Source organism: Pan paniscus, chromosome 13 (genome assembly GCF_029289425.2).
Source record: "Pan paniscus chromosome 13, NHGRI_mPanPan1-v2.0_pri, whole genome shotgun sequence".
Lineage (NCBI taxonomy): Eukaryota > Metazoa > Chordata > Mammalia > Primates > Hominidae > Pan > Pan paniscus.
Window position 1 is genome coordinate 61,284,722 of NC_073262.2, and position 21,071 is coordinate 61,305,792.

At 36.3% G+C, this 21,071-nt stretch overlaps 1 protein-coding gene across 1 annotated transcript in view; it reads left to right on the forward strand.

Moving 5' to 3' along the window:
- PKP4 (plakophilin 4) overlaps positions 1–21,071 on the forward strand; it is a 227,178-nt gene that overhangs the window by 152,657 nt on the left and 53,450 nt on the right. The window contains exons 5-7 of the mRNA XM_034954312.2: positions 13,656–13,781; positions 13,897–14,087; positions 17,540–18,089. Coding sequence (XP_034810203.2) covers positions 13,656–13,781; positions 13,897–14,087; positions 17,540–18,089 — 867 coding nt within the window. The remainder of the gene's footprint in view (positions 1–13,655; positions 13,782–13,896; positions 14,088–17,539; positions 18,090–21,071) is intronic.

Here is a 21,071-nt window from a genome sequence, read left to right on the forward strand (position 1 = left end):
CTTTGTAACCCAAGGATAATAGGTGTATTTATTAGCCAGGGTTCAGCTGGGAAAACAGAACCCATGCCAGGTAGTTCAACATACGGAATTTGATACAGAAAATGTAGTTACGAAAGTGTGGGTTGGAAGATTTGAGTGATTAAACAGGATGATGAAGCACCCAAGAGATAATGATACCAGAAAGCTGCTATCATCCCTAGGACTGCAGAGGCAAAGGGGTAGGTAGATGGTTTTGTCAGTGTCCTAGAGCTGGAGCAGTGGGACGGGCTTCAGACGGGGAGATTTCCAGCATTAGGTGAAACCAGGAAGGAGATGCCACCCGTGCCAGAAATGTTGTTTAAAATAGAGCCAGAGAAATACCCTGATTTCCCCATGCAATTTTTCTCCTAACCCTCACCAGTCTATACACTGGCTGAACTGAGCTGGAGAGGGCAGTTGTGGATTTTTAATTACCAAAAGCCAAGCAGACACTGCATATAATCATGTGTTGATTTACAGTCTAGAGAGAATGAGTTTAGATTATGAAGACACATTAATTATAGTGGACCTATGGCCTTGGCATCCTTTCTACCCCTTCCCCATTGCTTAAGTCATTTGACTGCCATCTTCAGGGTTTTTATCATGGCCAAGTAACAAATATAAGAGTACAAAAAAATAGAAAAAAACAATAAGACCTACTATTTGATAGCATAACAGGGTGACTATAGTCAATAATTTAATTGTACATTTCAAAATAACAAAAGTATGATTAGATGATTTATAACGCAAAGGATAAATGCTTAAGGGGATACACTATTCTCCATGATGTGATTATTATGCATTACATGCCTGTATCAAAACACTTAATATACCTTATAAACATATATACCTTCACTGTACCCACAAAAATTTAAAATTAAAAAATTAAGAGAAACCCATATATACTATTATGTGCTTAGTATTTTCCTTTAAATTAAAGTTTTCAAATCTTTTTTTTACTTTTCTAGTAGGCTGTGCAATCAGCTGCTAAATATAAAAATATATATGGTACACAAATGTATTAAATGATTTAAATTGAATACATAATAATTAAATGTTGTCCAAATAGCTCCTCAAGTACTCAAGTACTTTAGTGTTAGGCAAATACTAATTCAGTGGCTAATCTCCCCTCGCCACAGGTGTGTCCATAATTCACACTTAATAACTGCATAGTTCCTTATTTTTCTCAGAGCACACTCTTGCCTAAAACTCATATTCAAGCCTAGTAGTTACATTTACTAATGTTTTCTTCCTTTGAGGGGAAGGAGGAAGGGTATTAACTTCTAAACACAGCAATCACAACTGGTATTTACTTTCTAATATTTTAACTGTATAATGTTGTGGTTTTTCTTAAGTTTACCCACTTTTCAGCCATATTTATGACATTTAAATTGTAACCATGGCAATAAGCTATAGTTAGAAGAGTAGCAAATTGAAAATTTATGAATAAAATAGTAAAATCTTATTTTCTTTACTTTTTTTTTTTTTTTTTTTTTGAGACGGAGTCTTGCTCTGTTGCCATAGCTGAAGTTCAGTGGCGCCATTTTGACTCACTGCAACAGCCACCTCCTGGGTTCAAGAGATTCTCCTGTCTCTGCCTCCTGAGTAGCTGGGATTATAAGCGTGCACCACCACACCCAGCTAATTTTTGTTTTTTTTAAATTACAGACAGGGTTTTGACATATTGGCCAGGCTGGTCTCGAACTCCTAACCTCAGGTGATCCGCCCAACTCTGCCTCCCAAAGTGCTGGGATTACAGGCATGAGCCACTGCGCTGGCCCATATTTCGTTTTCTAGTAACTGTAGATGCTATTTATAACTTTGAGTATATATTAATAATTGGGATAAAACAGCAGTGTTGCTGCTGCTTTTTCTATAAATTTTGACAATTGTTTTTTTTTTCTTTGCTGCTTTGACTGCAAAGATACTGAAGATAATATGAAAATCATCTATCTTAGAATTAGGCAGTCCTACTCAGAATAAATGAGGAGTGGCTTAAATTTGAAAAATATTTAAAAGACCATCAGTCCACTTAGTCTTTGGCTGGGTCTTGACAAAAGCAACCTCTTTATTCGTTTTTGGTTTCCTATACAAAATTTCACAAAAGGGTTTAGGATTGAAGGTCCTCATTTATCCTCATTTATTTTTATACTTTGCATGTTTACTTGCAGACACTTTCTCTACCTTTTTTCTTAAGTTTTACAAATTTGACTTGAAAAGCTTAGCTCTTTAAAAGCCTTTCAGCAATAGGTGGATTGTTAGAGATGCAATGGTTTGATCACTGCTTAGGAGCGATCCCTGCCTACTCAGGTGTTTTCAGGATGTTATATTCTGTTGAAATGTGGTAAACTGGAACCAGCCTTTGAATTGGATTTTTAAATAGCTAACCTACTGCAGCATCATTTTCTAAGGAAGAGCTTAGGATGCCCTAGGCAGAAGAGATTTTCATTTCACTCTCATTTCATTCGATTCAGGAGACTCTAGCTTGCTTGTTTGTGTGTTTATTGTTGAGGGGCGGGGGGCAGAAGTTAAGGAAGGTAGGACATTTGAAAACAAAAAGCCCAAGTTTCTCAAGTATGGGAGCTGAGAGAGATACTTCCCAAAGAACGAGGAAGAGCTGCCCATTCTGCCAAACATTTTTATTTTCTCAGGTCTTTAAACTTCTTCCCTAGAAGTAATAAAGTTGTTTTGGAGCATTTATGCTTTATTATTATCTTGACTTTTGCCCTTTCTCTTCATTATTCTGTACCCTCTAGCTTACCAGTGTTACATATTTGCATTCTAAAAATATAAATGCACATCTTTTGTGTTTTTTTATGAGGAGCAGTTTATTTATGTTTCAGCTTTGTCTTTTCTTGCATGTCTTATAACCTTGTGTATTCTGCTGAAACATTTCCGAGGGAATGTTATGTTAGCGCTCCCTTCTGTTTCCATAATATTAGTGTGTCAGTTTTTCCATTGTTCACTGCTTCACATCTCGAAATATACAATCTCTGTGTGCCATCAAAATTTGAGGTAACTTGTAAGAACATATATAATACAACAAAAAATAAACATCAAAATCACAGAAAATATATACTAGAATAATAGGTAAAGGGTGATGAAAGTGAGAAGCATATATAATCATAATTCTTCATGAGCGAAAATGCTATACAGAATCTTTTTCTTTAAATCCTTTGAATGTACCTCTTTTTAAAGAAAAACACCAACTCAATAATAAAAATAGCTACACACAGTATATGCTACCCATCAGAAAGAATCTATAGGTTGAAGCCATGGATTGAAGTTTTTTTGTCAAAACAGTCATTGATTGTTACTTAGGTCCCCCAGTCACATTCCATGAAGTGAATTTTGCTGCAGGTCACAATATCACAGTTTTTCTGTTTGCGAGAAAAAAAAATTACTAGAGTTTAGGTGGTTGCCAACTTGAGTAGATCTGTGTAAAATGCAGGGGAGGAGAATCGGCCTCAGAATCCAGCCTCCCTCCGCCCCAGCTCTTCCTAGCACATTAGACCAGGAGCAGTCCGTCTTACAGGGCTGGAATGTGCTGCTCTGTCCCCACCAGCCAGCCAGCCAAGCTCATTCTTTTTAACACTGCTGTGTTCCTAGAAAAAGAAAGTGTTCGAGAAATTGATGGATGTTACGTAGGTGATAAAGAATTGGTGCTCATGGGTAAGAAATTAGAGGCCAAAAAAGATTGGAATCTCTACCAAAACAACAAGTGAGAGAAATTTTCTGGTTGACTCAGAAGGCACTGAGGAGTTAATAGATTGGGATGAACAGGAGAGAAAATAGTAACAATTCTGTGCAGTTAGGAGTTTTGATGTTTGACAGTAAATATGGAAGGGAAGAAAAAAGACCATAGTAAAATAGGAAGTTTAAAACTGATTCTGTAACTTCACAGTGCTACATTCATTTATTGTATAACAGGTATTGAAGTGGTATGATTTTAACATACTATTCATTTAAATCATTACTGTGTGAAATACTGGCATTAGTTAATGTTTACTACTAAATTTAAGACTGTAGGAGCTAGGCTGTGCATTTTGTTTATGTATTTAAATTTTGTTTCTAAAATGTATAGATACAAGTTTCTTCCACTGGGATGAGCTTTAAAAAATAAAAATAAAAAAACATCAATACCAAAGATAAATGACAAATGAGAAAGTAGTCCTAAGTCAATTTATCTTTTCTTTTTTCCTCCATGTGGTGCAAGTAATTTACAACACAAAAATTCATCAGCACATCATGAGATAAGAAGTTGACTTAAATTGAAACACTTTATGCCTCAGTAGAAATGTACTGAATTTATAAAGGAGATACAGTAGGAAGTGAGTGTTGTATTGTACATGTTCATAAACAAAATATTAGATCAGCAATCATGTATAAAGGACTATTATTGAGGATTTTGGATGCCGTCATTTATTATAGCCATAAACTTTACAAATGACAAAACTTTATCATATATTTCTTCCTGTGTCTCTTCTAAATATAAGGATGGTAAGAATTTCTTTTAAAATCAGCTGTAGAGTACAAGTTTCTCTCCCTTATTTTCTACAGGCCCATTTAGCCACACAGTCATGACTGCCTTTTTACCAACTGCAGTGCTATAGCTTCCTGATTGCCACTATAAAAGCTCTTCTTAACTTACTGTTTTAAGATGAAAATAAGATATGCTTCTTTAAAAAAAAAAAAAACAGTCTGGAAGAATCTGAGTAAAAGGTAGAAATTTCCTTCATTCCAACATGTTCCCATACCATGACCAACACACCTACACAACTGCACACACACACTCACATAACATATAGGAAAAAATCTGGAATAATGAAACACCCCAGACTGTTAACTGTGTTTGTATGTATGTCTAAATATCCACACACATTTGAGTTGTTTGTTTTGGTTTAACACAAATGAAGATACACTCTACGTTATTCTGTGACTTTTAAGTTTTTCCCCTAACATTACAAAGTAATGGATGTGTTTCTATGTCAGTATATAAAGCCCTATTTCTTTTTAATGGCTAAATAGTATTCATCGTTTGAAAATTTATATAACCAGTTTCTTATCAGTGAACATTTTGTTTTTTCCAGTTTTGTACTTTGACAGACAATGAGAAGATTCTTTCTGCACATATATGAGTGTCTCTGATAGGATTTCTGTAACTGAAACTTCCTGGACAAGGGTGTATACATTTTAATTTTGACAAATATTGTCAGTTTGCCCACCAGAAAGCTTAACAATTTATGCTCCTACTGATAGCACCTGGTAGTCCTATCTACACTTACTATGTTACCAGAGTACAGGAATGTAAATCTTCATGATTATTTAAAATTTTAATATGTTACTAGGCTTTAACAAAAACATTTGTTTCAAATTTCTCTATATCATAAAACAGGAACAGATTGAACAAAGTAAGATAATTTTTAAATATCATTATTAACTATTCATTAAATCATAACACTCCATGGAAACTTGAGCATACCCCCAACCATCATGCTAATTAACTCGTTCTCATGGAGATTGGAGATCAGCATGACCTTAGAATATAGTAAAAGTATCATACTGTTTCCTGTCAGTTTGGCTTTCTTCTGTCTTCATAGCTGGCTCAAAATGATCAGATACATTTTTCTATCATGAAAAATGCAACAACCACTACCAAATCAAGCAAAAAACAAACTTTTAAAAAATCACCACTGGATATAATTGTGGGTGCCAACATCTCACTCCAGAGGTTCCTACACACTGCTATACTTCAGAGTCACCTGCGGAGCTACTGAAATCTTGACGCCCAGGCATCACCCCCACACAATTTAGTTCGAAAGTCTGAGTTGGGAACCAGGCGTCAGTGGGGTTTAACGAGTCCCCAGGTGACTCCAGTGTGCACAGTTTGAGAACCACTGCTTTATTCTAAAACCTAGTCATTAAAGAGAAGAATTAAAAATTTATCTTGCCTGTCCTGTTCATATTTCAGGATAAGTAAATAATCCTAGCTATTATATAAAATATTCCAAAAGAATTCCTGCTGATAAATGTAGAAAGAATAACAAAATTAGAAAAATCACTAGTTTGCAAGCCCTAATTAAATAATTCAAGCAAAGATTGTCAATGGATGCTAAAACCTCTTAAGTTCCCAACCCTAGCTGCACAGTAGAATCACCCTGGGAGTTTTTTAAAATTCCATTATTCAGAATACAGCTTAGACTGATTGAATTGGAATCTCTGAGTGTGGGACTTGGACAGCAATAGTGTTAAAATTCCACCCAATTTTCAACCCAGGTGATTGCATTGTACAACCAAGGCTGAGAACCATCGCATTAGGAGACAGATTGGTGGTAAACTTGACAGAGGATTAGGCTGCCACTACCTGCATTGCCTGATAGATCTTAGCAACCCTGAAAGTTGTAATGTGAAAGGTGTGATGTACATGGCACCATTCATAAAGTATGCTACCCACAAAGGCTTGACCTGAAAGCTTTTAGCTATAACCTTCTGCTTAAAGAAATAGTGTATTTAGAGGAATAAGTAAATGACATGAGAAAACCATCAGATAAATTCAGGATGTGGAACAACTTAAAAGTGTATTGCTGCAGTTTCCTCAGTTCATCAAAAACATGAAAATGAAGGAATGGGTGCCCCTTTCTAAATTGAGGGACTTAAATCAGTTGTACTCAAATGCAATCAGGAAACCTTATTTCAGCTTGACGAGTACAAGCCAACTGAAGAAACACATTTCCAAGACATCTGAAAAATTTGAATTTGAACACACTATGTGGCATTATGGAATAATTATGGTTTTATGAAGTCCTTATTTTATAGAGATACAAATGGAAGTATTTAGAGTTGAAATGATCCGATGTGAGAGATTTGTTTTGAACTTCTATAACAAAGGAAAAAGATAATGGAAAAAAGTATGCATAAAGTAGAACTTTTATATATGTTTAAAACTTCAATTACAAAAAAATTAAATACAAATGCTTTAAACAAAAGTTTTGAAATATCAAGGCAAAAATGGTGTGCTGGAGTGACATGGTAAAGCCAGCAAAATTTTGACCATATTCTGAAGGTCAGCCCTGACATAAATGATATGAAGAAACCAACTATGAAATGGATGCATGAGTTTCCCAGCCAGTGGATATTACTTAATTTGTAGTTTCCACATATTTGGGATTTTATTAAATGAATTTTTATCGAACAAATTACCTATATTATACAGAAGATCAGCCTTTCAAGTTTAGAACGATAGATGTCTCAATATGTTTATCATGGGCCACCACCAAATAAGAATATTAGATTTTGCCCTAGCAAACATAACATCTAAATATTCCAAAGCCACTTATGCATGATATATGAACAGATCCCCAAAAGCACATTATATGAAAATCAAGAATCCAGTTTTAGCCTTTAATATTTTATGTTTGATATAAACATGCCAAATATTTAAACTTTCTCATGCTTTTAGTGATATGTGAAGAAATGTGCTACTATCTAAAATAAAATAGAAATTGTCAAGTCTGAAAACCCTTCTTTTTCTATTACCACCTCCTCAAAACACAGAGCCTTCGATCCTCAATTTACAACTGTTGCTTTGGGAAACATCTGAAAGCCACCCTCTATAATTTCACATTTCATTCTTATGACAAAGTTAGTCTGCATGTGGCTTTATCTTAGTATATTTTACCAAAAAAAAATAATAATTAACTAGTGGAAAAATATAGAAGATCTTATTTCAAAAGAATAGTTTCTTTCTTTTTGATAGTGAATATCATCCTTTATAGGTTTGTGTTTTTAAGAAGGTTTTTTTGGTTTTTAACAAAAGGAATCTTATTTTGTATCTCCCACTGACAGATATTCCCATTTCTATATTTGGTAATTTTTTTTCCCAAAGAGAATAAAAAGTGTCTTTGAAAAATATTTTAGAGTGATTTTTGAGCACTTAATTATATTTTCCATAAGCTGACTTTTTACATCACAATGAATCCCTTACTTATCCCTTTTTCAGCTTTCCTAGATAGGAAGCAAGAGCCCCTCAGCCATTTATGAAGCCTGTTAAACTCAGTATTGGGCAATTTATGTCTTGTTCATTTCATTTTGTATTTATAATTCTTAATTTCTTGGTTTTTTTCTTGTTTTCCTTTTATAGGTATAAAGTATAAATTTTTATGGTAGCTGTGACATCTGTATTTTAATTAGTATCCAGACTAAAAATACTTAACACTCATTTTTATATGACTTTGTGGAAATTTCTCTTCAGTTTATTTTTTGTAAAATTTATTTTTAATGGTTTTATATTCTTGGACAGAATTTATATATGACCAGGAGATCTCTTTTAGTTTAGTCATTGTGGAAATCACTACGATACCAGTTTATGCATTCACAAAATTTGCTTATACTATAGATTCGAATCCAGGCAGTCAAGCTTTACAGTGAATTTCAAGACAGACTAGTTGATGCTTAAAGCAGAGTTTAAAGTGAAGTAGAAGATACTTCGTTAATGGTTTCCATTTTCCAAGGCCTTTTTATACAACACTTTTTAGACGGGTAAAATTTTTAGAGCCATTGCCTGATTAATATTGATAAGATAATATAAATATGCACAAGACCCAAGAATCTAGAAACCCTCAAGAACCAGACCAGAAATAGTTTCAAGAAACATGGTCTTTCTGCCTTTCCTTATGTCTTCACTTCCATTGAAATCCAACTTTTAAATGATATCCTATGTATATAGTAGCTTATATTTGAATCAACAAACTCCAAGTATGTGTAATATTCTTAAAATATCTGTCAACTTGTATTTTCTCCTGTGGAGGAAGGAATACTATTGGTGCTTCATGTTTCCGTCACCCTGAAACAACGTTTCCCAGTGACCTCATTCCCTCTGATGATAAGCATACCTGCTATAGAAATAAATCTTGTATGTCACAGAAGGTACTAAAGAGGAGAAATCTTTTTGGTGCCACCACCTATGTTCTCTTCCAGAATTTGGCTTTGCTTTTTTGCCGTAGGAGGCACTGGACAATTTCTGCACCTCTGTGGAAAGTAGACTCCTTCATAAGCCTGTGGTCCTACAGGAAAGGAGAGCCCCATGACCAGAGAGGAAGTTGAGTCCATGTAACACAACAGTTTCTACTCATTTTTTCCACAAAATGTTGCCCCTCTGGGTATGACAGCCTAACCTCAGCTCACAAGCCAGAGAGTTGGAAGAAACCGTCAAGGAGAGTATCATCTGCCTTAACCTCGGGTGCTATTGCTGTCCCAAGAGTCCTGCCAAAACTCACACTACACTGTCTTTTATGTAAGGGCAAACCCCTAAACACCATAGCAACTCAGAACAGACTCAAACAAGGAGAACCTGTCATGAGGTTCCAGTGTGCTGGACTATGAAAGACTAGTCACAGGGTTGTCTATACTAAAAATCTCCTTACTGATCTCTGGGTTCCTGTTTCCATGGTGATTTTACACACACTACAGACCCTGTTTCGTACAGCAAGACATAGACTAACAAAGCAGAACCATTTTAATAATTTCAGGTTCATTAAAGAGGCCTTAGACTCTTTTACTAAGCATATCTTCATGCACACACTGTATATTTGGGGATGTACATTATAAAAAAGATAAAATATCTCACTTTGTATTCCATCTTTTACCATGAGCTTAATGAGGTGGATAATATACCAGATTTTCATAGCCCTACAGCATTATTGTCCCTTACCCACTAGTATTTTTTATAGATGCAATGTAACACTTTTTCTAATTACATAGTTTTAAATATTAGAGCACTCAAATGAAATGTAATAGACAAGAAAGTCCATGATTCCAATAATTTTGCAGTCTTAGGCACAAATGGAGATTTCATTCTACCTTGAAGCTTGTTCAATTTCTGTATTTTTAGACATACATTTTCGAAGATGCTAATTTGATGTTTGAAAGTTCCCCATAGTATATTTCTGGTGTCCCAGAAAACATGTTTGTGAATTTTTTTTTTTAAACCAACGCATGTTCTTCAGTACACTGATTAAAGAAGTAACATTCACATGCTGTTTGCCATTTTTACTTATAAAAATGTCTCTTGATTTCTTATTCTAATTGTGCTAAATTTTAATATTCCAACTATTTAATGATAGGTTACAGCATTCATCATGAAATGGTTATTTGCACACTATATACCTCTTCTCTAGTGAATTTGACTAGGATCTTTCATTCCACATAGCAGAGGTTTTTAAAATTCATTCATCTTAAAGTAAGATTGTTTAAATAATACATAATTGGTAAATGTGAACCTTACCATACTACAGTGAGGAATACTTTATCCAGTAAAATTAGAAGATGTGTCTTCTGTTTACCTGAGATATGATGTCTGTGCATATATAGGTTTATGCATGTATATAGATAATTTGTGGATCACAAGTTTTCAAAGAAAATAGTAAAACTATTTTGAAAACCATTTAAATTTCTTTTCATAAATCAGAATAGATTTCAGGATACTTTGATCTCTGCAGCTATTCTTCATTATCATTGGGCTCTACTAAGGAAACAGAAAAATAACTGAATGGCCGAGCACAATGGCTCACGCCTGTAATCCCAGCACTTTGGGAGGCCAAGATGGGCAGATCACTTAGGGTCAGGAGTTTGAGGCCAGCCTGGCCAACATGGTGAAACCCCATCTTTACTAAAACTACAGAAATTAGCCAGGCATGGTGGAACACATCTGTAATCCCAGCTACTCAGGAGGCTGAGGCACGAGAATCACTTGAGCCCAGGAGGCAGAGATTGCAGTGAGCCAAGATCATGCCACTGCATTCCAGCCTGTAGAGACTCCGTCTCAAAAAAAAGAAAAAATAACTGAAGACCTTATTTATAGTATAGAAGTTGATTGCTTTATACTAAAGTTCATATTAAATAAATCTTTTATTAACTCTTAGTTTTATATTTACTTAAAGATAGGTCACAAAACCTAAGTCCTATCCTTTAAACCCAGTTACTTAGATTTTCAAATTAGATCCTGGGTACCTGAGAATTTTGTATTTTAGTGTTCTAGTTAGCATCTCAGTGTCCTTTTCTAGATTCTGTTTTCTAGGGCGTTGCATTAAAAAATATATGAAACACAGGTCATAATATTTAAAAGGAATATGGCTGTTATATTACTTTTGGAATAATTTTGTATTGTTTGAGATACTAATTTCGTGAAGTTTTATTAGGGCAACCAGTATGGAATCACATATCTCATGATTTGTGCTTTCTCTAAGGTTATTTATTTTAAATAGCTTCTCATAAGGAAGAGTTTAAATGAGCAAGATTGTTACATGGTTTCTGAGAATATGTTTCATTGAGTGAAAAGACACAATTTCTGAGCTACAATTTTTAGGGTATGTTTCTCTTTTTCTGTTTTTTTTTTTTTTAAGCTCTGAATAGCTTTTTTTAAAAAGTGGGTGGGCAGCTTACATAAAATTCTAATGGTTTTGGTTTCCATGGTGAAAAATGTTGAGACCCTGACACTACATGCCACCTAGTGTTTCTAAGCCAAAAGCTTTAATATATTGGTGTCCTAGATTTTACCTTATATTTAACTAAAGCTGAGAACTATCTGAACATCTTTTTCTTTTCCAAGACAGAAAATTTTTCCATGTATGTGAAGCCTTGAGGCTACCACAGTGGTACTTTTTATCTGTAGTTTCTTGCTAGTTTGTATTTGATTTCCCAGGGTTTCCGTCCCTGATGGAACAAAGGTTGACTGCTGCATAGCTCTGATTTCAGGCCAGCACCTGTGCAGCTATTCCCAGCTATTCCAATTCCTTGGTATTTTACTTAGTCCTTAGCAAAACTCCTTTGAGAATTACTGTATAAGAATGTTTAGAACTCTGGAAAACTCATGATAGAAGATGTACAAGTGAAGCAGAACACTTTCTGGTATTGTCAGCCTGACAGTGACACAGCTCATGTTTCAACGTGTACCAGGGAAACCATATACAATCTTTAATCTTTGTTGAAATTCCAAACTGAAGCAATCAGAACTGTCACAGAATTCTACCATACAGAAGCATTCTGTCAAATAATATAACAGGAGACAGGTCATTAAAAACCTATACTAAGAATGTCAGCTAATCTTTCCAGAGGCTAGGAAACAAAACCTTGAATTGAATCTGACATCAAGTTAAAGGTTTAGAATGCAGTGGGATTTCCCACTTCTCCCTTAAACCTTGTATTCACCTTCTAAAGCAGCTTAATCAGCAGTCCCTAAGAAGTTTGCTTTACATAGCCAAACTTCATTGAACACAGTAAGGTAAAGCCACAGTGCAATGCCAGGCATGAGTCAGCACTCAGTAAAAGGAAGCTGCTGTTGTTACTGGGAATTTGCTTGTTCAACAAATATTTACTGAGCACCTACTGAGTACTCTGCACCATCCTAGACACTGAGGATATAACAAACCAGATAAAAGTCTGTCTGTCCTCGTGGAGCTTATATTCTAGTGGGGAGAAATGGTGATAAGCGCTATACAGAAAGAGAAAGCTGGCCTCCTGTGGTAAATGGATGCTACTTAGATGTTACTTCCTTTAGGAAGATTTTCCTAAGCTCCATTCCCCCAGACACACACACACACACACACACACCCCTCCCTTACCTTCTCTCATAACTGCATAGGGCCTGGCATGTAATAGGGCCCAGAGGGAGACAGGGAGGGAGGAAAGGAGGTAGACATTTAAATCCTTAGGATTGTATGTTAAACTCAGAATGTGATAAGAACTTAATTATCTTTGAAGTGAGAGTGAAGTAGCATTTCTGAAAAAAAGTTTGTTAATAATATAAGGGTTAAATGCAAGGAAGGAATGGCTTGTATTGAAGTCCATCAGAAAATGGGAAAATACATTTTGAAGATATTAGAGAAAGAAGGACATACGGGAATCGAATTGGGAAAAGGCAGCATGATCTACACCACCTAAGTTTATGGCATAAAAAACAGAAGTTTGAATGGGGTTTGTTTTTTTCAAGTTCAGGATGGCAAATGGTACTGTTAAATTAAAGCAGATAATGGAAGAGATGAGTTTGGCTGGAAGAAACAATGATTAGGTTAGACTTGCCCATATTCCTTTAAAAAAGGCTAAAGGAATAAAATAAGCAGATGAACAAGAAAATTTTCATTGCTTGCAATTCTAAAACTTTGTATAGAGTTCCTTTGACTGTAAGTGACATGAAATATAACATAAAATGTGCTCTACCTTCAGAGACTTCATCACCAAGCTCAATAATATGAACGTTGTGTAAGTTTTCATTTTTAATTGTTTGGAAGATGGAGGACCCTTCTTGAAATACTTGGTCTCCATTCTCAGTCTTTTAATCCCTTGGAGGAAGGTGTCTGAGAGGTCAGTTTTCCAAGGGGAACAGGATCAGTTTTCAGATTTTGATTTAATATTGAGACTTACAATCACAACAAACAACATTTATGAAATTCAGCAAAATATATTAATGAAGTATATGGAACACATTCATATAGTTAAGAGTCAGATGTGCTGTGTAAGCTGAAAATAATAGCCTTGTATTAGCATATAGATTCTAAGATGCTGTTGACAAACATCTGAACCTTTTTTAGCAAGTTTTTATGTAATGTTATTATATTTAGCTGATTAAACTTTTCTTGTTACAGATGTGCCAAATACTGGTGTAGGCAAACCTAGAGTTTCTGACGCTGTCCAGCCCAACAACTATCTCATCAGGACAGAGCCAGAACAAGGAACCCTCTATTCACCAGAACAGACATCTCTCCATGAAAGTGAGGGTCTGTTGTGTTATCTTTTAAGTACTGGATTTGCTTTTAAGATTTTATTCTTGAAAGCGAGTGTCAGAAGTGTGTATAATAAAGATATTTCTTGGTTTCATTCTTACAGGATCATTGGGTAACTCAAGAAGTTCAACACAAATGAATTCTTATTCCGACAGTGGATACCAGGAAGCAGGGAGTTTCCACAACAGCCAGAACGTGAGCAAGGCAGACAACAGACAGCAGCATTCATTCATAGGATCAACTAACAACCATGTGGTGAGGAATTCAAGAGCTGAAGGACAAACACTGGTTCAGGTAAGCCAAACACATCAAGATCTCTGCAAAGAAATACCTTCTGGCCGGGCACAGTGGTTCATGCCTGTAATCCCAGCATTTTGGGAGGCCGAGGCGGGTGGATCACCTGAGGTCAGGAGTTCAAGACCAGCCTGCCCAACATGGCGAAACCCCGTCTCTACTAAAAATACAAAAATTAGCCGGGCGTGGTGGCGGGCGCCTGTAATCTCAGCAACTCGGGAGGCTGAGGCAGGAGAATCACTTGAGCCCAGGAGGCAGAGCTTGCGGTGAGCCGAGATCGCACCACTGCACTCCAGCCTGGGCGACAGAGCGAGACTCCGTCTCAAAACAAAAAACAAAAAAAGGAAAAAAAAAGAAATACACTCCTAGTTGAATATCTGTTATAGGTATTTCTTATTAGAAATAAATGTGTACAATTTTTATAGAATGGATAAAATAGTAAAATCATTTTATTCTATTTGAGATACAATGTTAAATATGTTTGTTTCTATGAGTTAGCTCCCATTGATGAATTCTGATGAGTTCCTGGATACAGTAGAGTAATTCTTCTGGAAACAACAAGTTTGGCATGAGGAGAAGAGTCTAAGGGGAATGTAAGAGAGTTGAATGGAATGTTTTGGTCCCTGAGGGGTTATGAGTTCCTAAAAATACTAGGGCTAAAATATGCTATAAAAAGCTCTAGAGGGCAGGGTGCTATACCCACACCTGCATAAAATGGGATTTGCCCATTCTAACCAAAGGTTATTACCATCATCACTGGAATTATTCTCTAAAACTACATTTCTTTTCTTTTACTAGATAGAATACAGCTATTCCTGCTTAAAGAAAGTTATTGTATAGAAACATATCCATTCTGTTAAGTTAGGGTTCTCTAACTTGATAGCAAAAAATATATATTGCATGTATATTTATAAAAACTCTTCAGCTCCTTTCTCATTACCACTGTATTCACATCAGTCCACCAGCATGTCCCAGGATTCAGAGAGGCAATAGGAGTCCTGCATGGTGGTAATCAGTGAGGATAACTATCTGTGCCAGGACCCCAAAACCCCAGTGCTTTCTTTGGAGCTGAAAAGTAGCAAGATAATCAAATAAGTTAGGAGGACACTGTGCTGCTTCTACTGCAATACAGGAAGCTCTACAGGTACACAGCAATGGGTCACAGTTCCCAACGCCCACAGAGAAACATAATACAACTTTGGCACTTTTCTCAGCAATTCAGGAGAAATTTCAGAGTCATTTAAAACATGTTTGTATTAAACACAAATATAACATATGAATTTTTCAAGCTAAAATGGGAAATCTTGTGCATGTGGCAAGCAACTTCAGGCTGCACCCCAAGTCCTCAGATTATATATTTATTCTTTTGCTGTTGGGAATGCTTTGGTGGAAAAGTTTGAGAAGCTCTGGACTAAATGCTAATGGGAGTTCATCCGCTTAGGTGAATTTCTGTGTCAGCAGGTCTGAAATCACACTTTTCAACAGCAGTTACCTTATATCTATATAAATTTTATTGCCCTTAGTAATGATCATGTAAACACTTTTGTCTTTAAGAGTAAGTTGATTTTCTCACTAGAGCTAAAGAATTGTTTGCAAGGGGGTGTCTGAGACTTAATTTGCATGTAGTCTAGGCAACACATTTTCTAGTTGTCTGGACCAACTTATCACTTCATTTTGGTAGTTGCAAGTCATGTGGGATTTTCTTTGCATTTTGTTACCACTATTACCACCCAATCATGCTTTTTTTGTTGTTGTTCTTAATTAATAGAGACAAGGTCTCACTCTGTCACCCAGGCTGGAGTACAATATGGCAAAATCATAGCTCACTATAGTCTCAATCCCCTGGGCTCAAGCGATCTTCCTGACTCAGCCTCCTGGAGTAGCTAAGACTGCAGGCACATGCCACCATGCCCAGCTAATTTTTTTGTTTGTTTGTTTTTTGTAGAGGCTGGGCCTCACTATGTTGCCCTGGCTGGTGTCAAGCTCCTGGCCTCAAGCAATCCTCCCTCCTCAGTCTCCCAATGTGTAGGGATTATAGGTGTCAGCCACCACACCCAGCCCCAATCATGCTTGTTAACTTTCCAGCTGTCTACTAATTTTTAAACCCCATCTTTTTTGCCTTGTTGTTTACCATCCTCTTTCCTCCCCATGTCTTCTCCCCTGCTATTGCCTTCCTAAAATTGTTGAACTTGAACACACAGTGAGTTCTCACTGCAAGTGTTTCAGCCAGCCCAATTTCATGCGACACCTGGAGGCAGAGCAGACATCCTCATATGACCTCTAAGGGTATACAAAGCCCTCATCTGATCCCTGCTTCTTTCCTTACCTCCCCACCTAAAAGTGGATGTGGGTTGATGACAACTAGACTCTAGCAGCCACTAAGGAGGTAACAGAGCAGCCTGGTCCTAGTCTTCTAACCTGGAGCCCTAATGTCTTTATTTCTCAGTTGGCTCTCCTTTTTCCCATACATGTTTCCCTTGGGCCCCTTCTCCAGCCTAACCATTCCTTTTTATTGTTGCACAGCATGAAAAACAGTGTCCAGCACCTGCTGTAATTGCAGGAATCAACAGATTCAGAGTATGATCAGCAATGGCAGAAATGTTCACTTTCCATCCTGGTCTTTTCCAGCTGTCTAGGCCAAGAACCCAAAAGAGGCTTTGACCATTCCTCCTGCTGGAATAGATTTGGGGGTGCCTTTTTTTTGCATCTCTTTAAATCCACCAATTAAAGCTAAGAACTCATAGATCAGAAGAGGTAAAAAGAAATGGCTAAAGTGAGAAGCTATGCTTGATCTAAAGGAATCAACAAATTTGCCTAGAGCACCTGTGTAGCCAAGCTGTTCCCCGAAGTAAATTCACAGTGGAGAGCGCCAGACCCACACTTGATCCAAATGTTCATTTATTCCACAATGAAAGAACATGTTCCTTTTGTTAATGGGACCAACCCATAAAGAAAAACAATGATAAATATTCCACTAGCTACATTTAGACTGATATATTCAAATTATATTCAAATTTTTGTTTTACATAAATGCAATGCCTTGGCCAAACTTTGCTTCATAGGGAATGAAGTAAGTACATTGTTCTGGTGCCCCTTCACGCTCATGAATTACATGTAACACTTAGAATAAAACATTTTATGTGCTGTGAAAAATGCATAGGCAATAGTTAAAAATGTAAAGATAAAAAAGGAGTATTAAATGTCTTCAGATCTCTTTTTACAGGTTAATTTTAGCATTTGGTTTAAACCACCAAAAAAAAAAAAAAAGTAAAACAACTAAAGCACCGTGAGGAAAAATTAATGTCTGGCTCAAAGCATAAAAAGGAAAAGAATCTTAGATGCCTAAAATAGTGGATTCACATTCTGTAGTGAGCTATGTGTATTTCTTTTGTAATGGCAATGAACACAAAACCCTGGATAAACCCATTCTCTTTTTTCCCCCCTTTCATCAGCCATCAGTAGCCAATCGGGCCATGAGAAGAGTTAGTTCAGTTCCATCTAGAGCACAGTCTCCTTCTTATGTTATCAGCACAGGCGTGTCTCCTTCAAGGGGGTCGCTGAGAACTTCTCTGGGTAGTGGATTTGGCTCTCCGTCAGTGACCGACCCCCGACCTCTGAACCCCAGTGCATATTCCTCCACCACATTACCTGCTGCGCGGGCAGCCTCTCCGTACTCACAGAGACCCGCCTCCCCAACAGCTATACGGCGGATTGGGTCAGTCACCTCCCGGCAGACCTCCAATCCCAACGGACCAACCCCTCAATACCAAACCACCGCCAGAGTGGGGTCCCCACTGACCCTGACGGATGCACAGACTCGAGTAGCTTCCCCATCCCAAGGCCAGGTGGGGTCGTCGTCCCCCAAACGCTCAGGGATGACCGCCGTACCACAGCATCTGGGACCTTCACTGCAAAGGACTGTTCATGACATGGAGCAATTCGGACAGCAGCAGTATGACATTTATGAGAGGATGGTTCCACCCAGGCCAGACAGCCTGACAGGTGCGTACAAGGTGACAGTGCTACATAAAACCCAGTGAGGAAATCTTCTATGTAACTTAAGTTGAAACAAAGAATGAAAAGGTGGAAAAGGCTCATTCGTGTTTTTAATCTCAGATTTTAAACTATAAACTTAAGGTTAACTTGTCTTTCAGGTTCTGTAATTCTTAATACATGAAATTATATACATTTATATCAATAGAATCCTTTTGCAATGGATATAACTCTTTTGTAATATTTTCCCACTAAATATTAGGGTTTAAAATGTGCTTTTTTTGCATTTCATAAGTATTAGTTGCAATTCTAAGCAGTTGATTAATTTTTTTTAATGAAATATTTTTTACCAGCCAGGCCTACCCCTAAACATACCCTAAAGTTATGTTAAAAGGTGGTATCAGAATATCTGTTTAAATGTTTAAATTTTTTCTTTAGAAATGCTTTGGTAGTATAGACTAGACTATGAATTTTATCCCCTACTTGATTTTGGCATTTTAACGGTAAATGCACAAAGCGCTTATAAATCACTTTTACATGCCACTCCTATTAAAGCAGAAAGACACCGGGTCCCTAATACAGCTGTTCCAACTTCAGGGTTTTTCGTGGAGGGTTTCCTACATGGTGTAAAGATTTGGTTATTTTAAATAAAATGCAATTTAACTTTAGTGTTTTAAATTATATTTTAAAAGTAACATATACAGAATGGTAAAAATTAAAACTATATGGGAAAATATTGAAATAAGTGAAAGCCTTTTACCCTCACCCAGTCCCATCACAGTTGATGTGGCTTTCAGAATGTTTCTTTGCATTTACAAATATATGCAATCCATGCAAATCTGCACACACATTGTGTTTTCTACTGATGGAATTCTATCATATAGATCTTCTATACTTTGTTCTTTTCACTAACTATGTCTTAAGAGCTCTACCTCATTCTTAATAGATGCATGGGACCCATTTTTTATAGATATATCATAATTTATTTGTCATTTTCCTACTAATGGACAGTTAGGTTGTTTGTTATGTTTAGCTGTTAGAGATGATGTAGTATATACATTGTTCTCCCTGCATATTTCACATAAGTACTAGGGTAACTGGGATCCAGTAGAATTGCTGCATCAAAATATGTGTGTATTTTTACTTTGAGAGATATTACTTAGAATTGCCTTCTAAGAAGGTTACACACGGATTTATATTTCTGCCAGTAGTTTGAGTGCCTGTTTGTCTATACCTTGTCTACACTGCACTAGTGCTGCATATTCCAAGTTTTTCATCTTTGCCAATCTGATAGGTAAAAAGCTGTACCTCATTGTTTTTAAGGGCTTTTATTGAGTTATGACTGAGGTTGAAGATTTAATCTGTTTATCAACGACTTTATTTCATTTTGTGAAACTACAAGTTCAAGTCTTTTGTCTATTTTTATAATTCGTGAAAGCTTTTTTTTACTAGAGATAAGCTAGCACCTCGTAATATGCTTCTCAAGTATTTTTTCCATTTTGTCACTTCTTTTTATTTCATTTTGGTTTTAATTTACAAAACTGTTTAACATTCTTACATAGTAAAATTAGTATCTTTTTTATGTCTTCTAAGAAAATTTAAGCCTTTTTGAGATTTTTGTGATTGAATAATTTTGCCTGGAGAATTTATATTGAACTTGATTTTTGAGCTCAAAGAAATTCTTAGTGGAGAAACCACCTCTTTTTCATTCATCTATCCAAGAAGTGTGCTTGACTTAGATATTTTCTGAAATGCCTCTGAAAAGTATGCAGCAAAATGATGTAGGAATCATTTATGAAATTCTACCTCCCAAGGAAATCTTAGAAAATAAATAGTTCTGAGGACTTCCATATTCCCCCGTGTGTATAGAACAGCTATGCAGAAATCTCTGCTTGTAAGAGAGTAGAGAGGAGACTGGAGGAAGGAAGCCAGCACATAAATTATTGTCTCCATATTTAACCCTAAGAGGACTCATTTCCTCTGGTTTAAACAGTCTGTTTCTCTGACAACGCAGGTAAAATTAGAGTTTGTGTCTTGGGGGGAAATATATATATAATGTCTATTTTTTAGGCCTAGCCTCTCAGTGATTTTTTTCTAGAAATACTGCAGTGTTCTCAAGAAGCAAAGTGTTCTTGATTTCAAAGGACTAATAGCCTGCTAATTGATAAGCAATGTTTTGTACTACATTCAGGGACTTGGGTATTTGGTGATCATAATTTAAATGATACAAACTACAGAAATATATATATATACTCTAAAATGTTCATTTCAGAATAATCATGGCATGTAAAGAAAACTTTTGAGGAGATAAAGAATTGATCTTTGAAAGATAAATTTATGTTTATTTCTAATGCCATAAATATAAATATTTTTAATCACATGGAATCACTGTAATAATAGCTAAACTAATATGTTTGTGGAATTGCAAATAGAAAGTATTGGTTGGATAAATAATGCAGTGGTGTATCAGTGTTTTCCATTATTTGGAAGGGGAAGTAATGTTATTAAAAATTAATCAGTGGAAATGCTTCTGAAAAAATTATTTTTTATTTATTTTTATTTATTTTTATTTTTTTATTTTTTTTGAGACAGAGTTTCGCTCTGTCACCAGGCTGGAGTACAGTGGCACGCTCTCGGCTCACTGCAACTTCCGCCTCCCGGGTTCAAGCGATTCTTCTGCCTCAGCCTCCCGAGTAGCTGAGACTACAGGCGCCTGCCACCATGCACGGCTAATTTTTGTATTTTTAGTAGAGACGGGTTTTCACCATGTTGGCCAGGATGTTCTCGATCTCTTGACCTCGTGATCTGCCCGCCTCAGCCTCCCAAAGTGCTGGGATTACGGGTGTGAGCCACCACACCCAGCCCTGAAAAAATCATTTCTAATACCAATTATAGAACATAATTATTTGAATTCCAGTTTCAATAATAGTAAATTATAGTGAGCTGTCTACACATATTCATTTTACTTAATCTACAGAGGCTATTTACTGT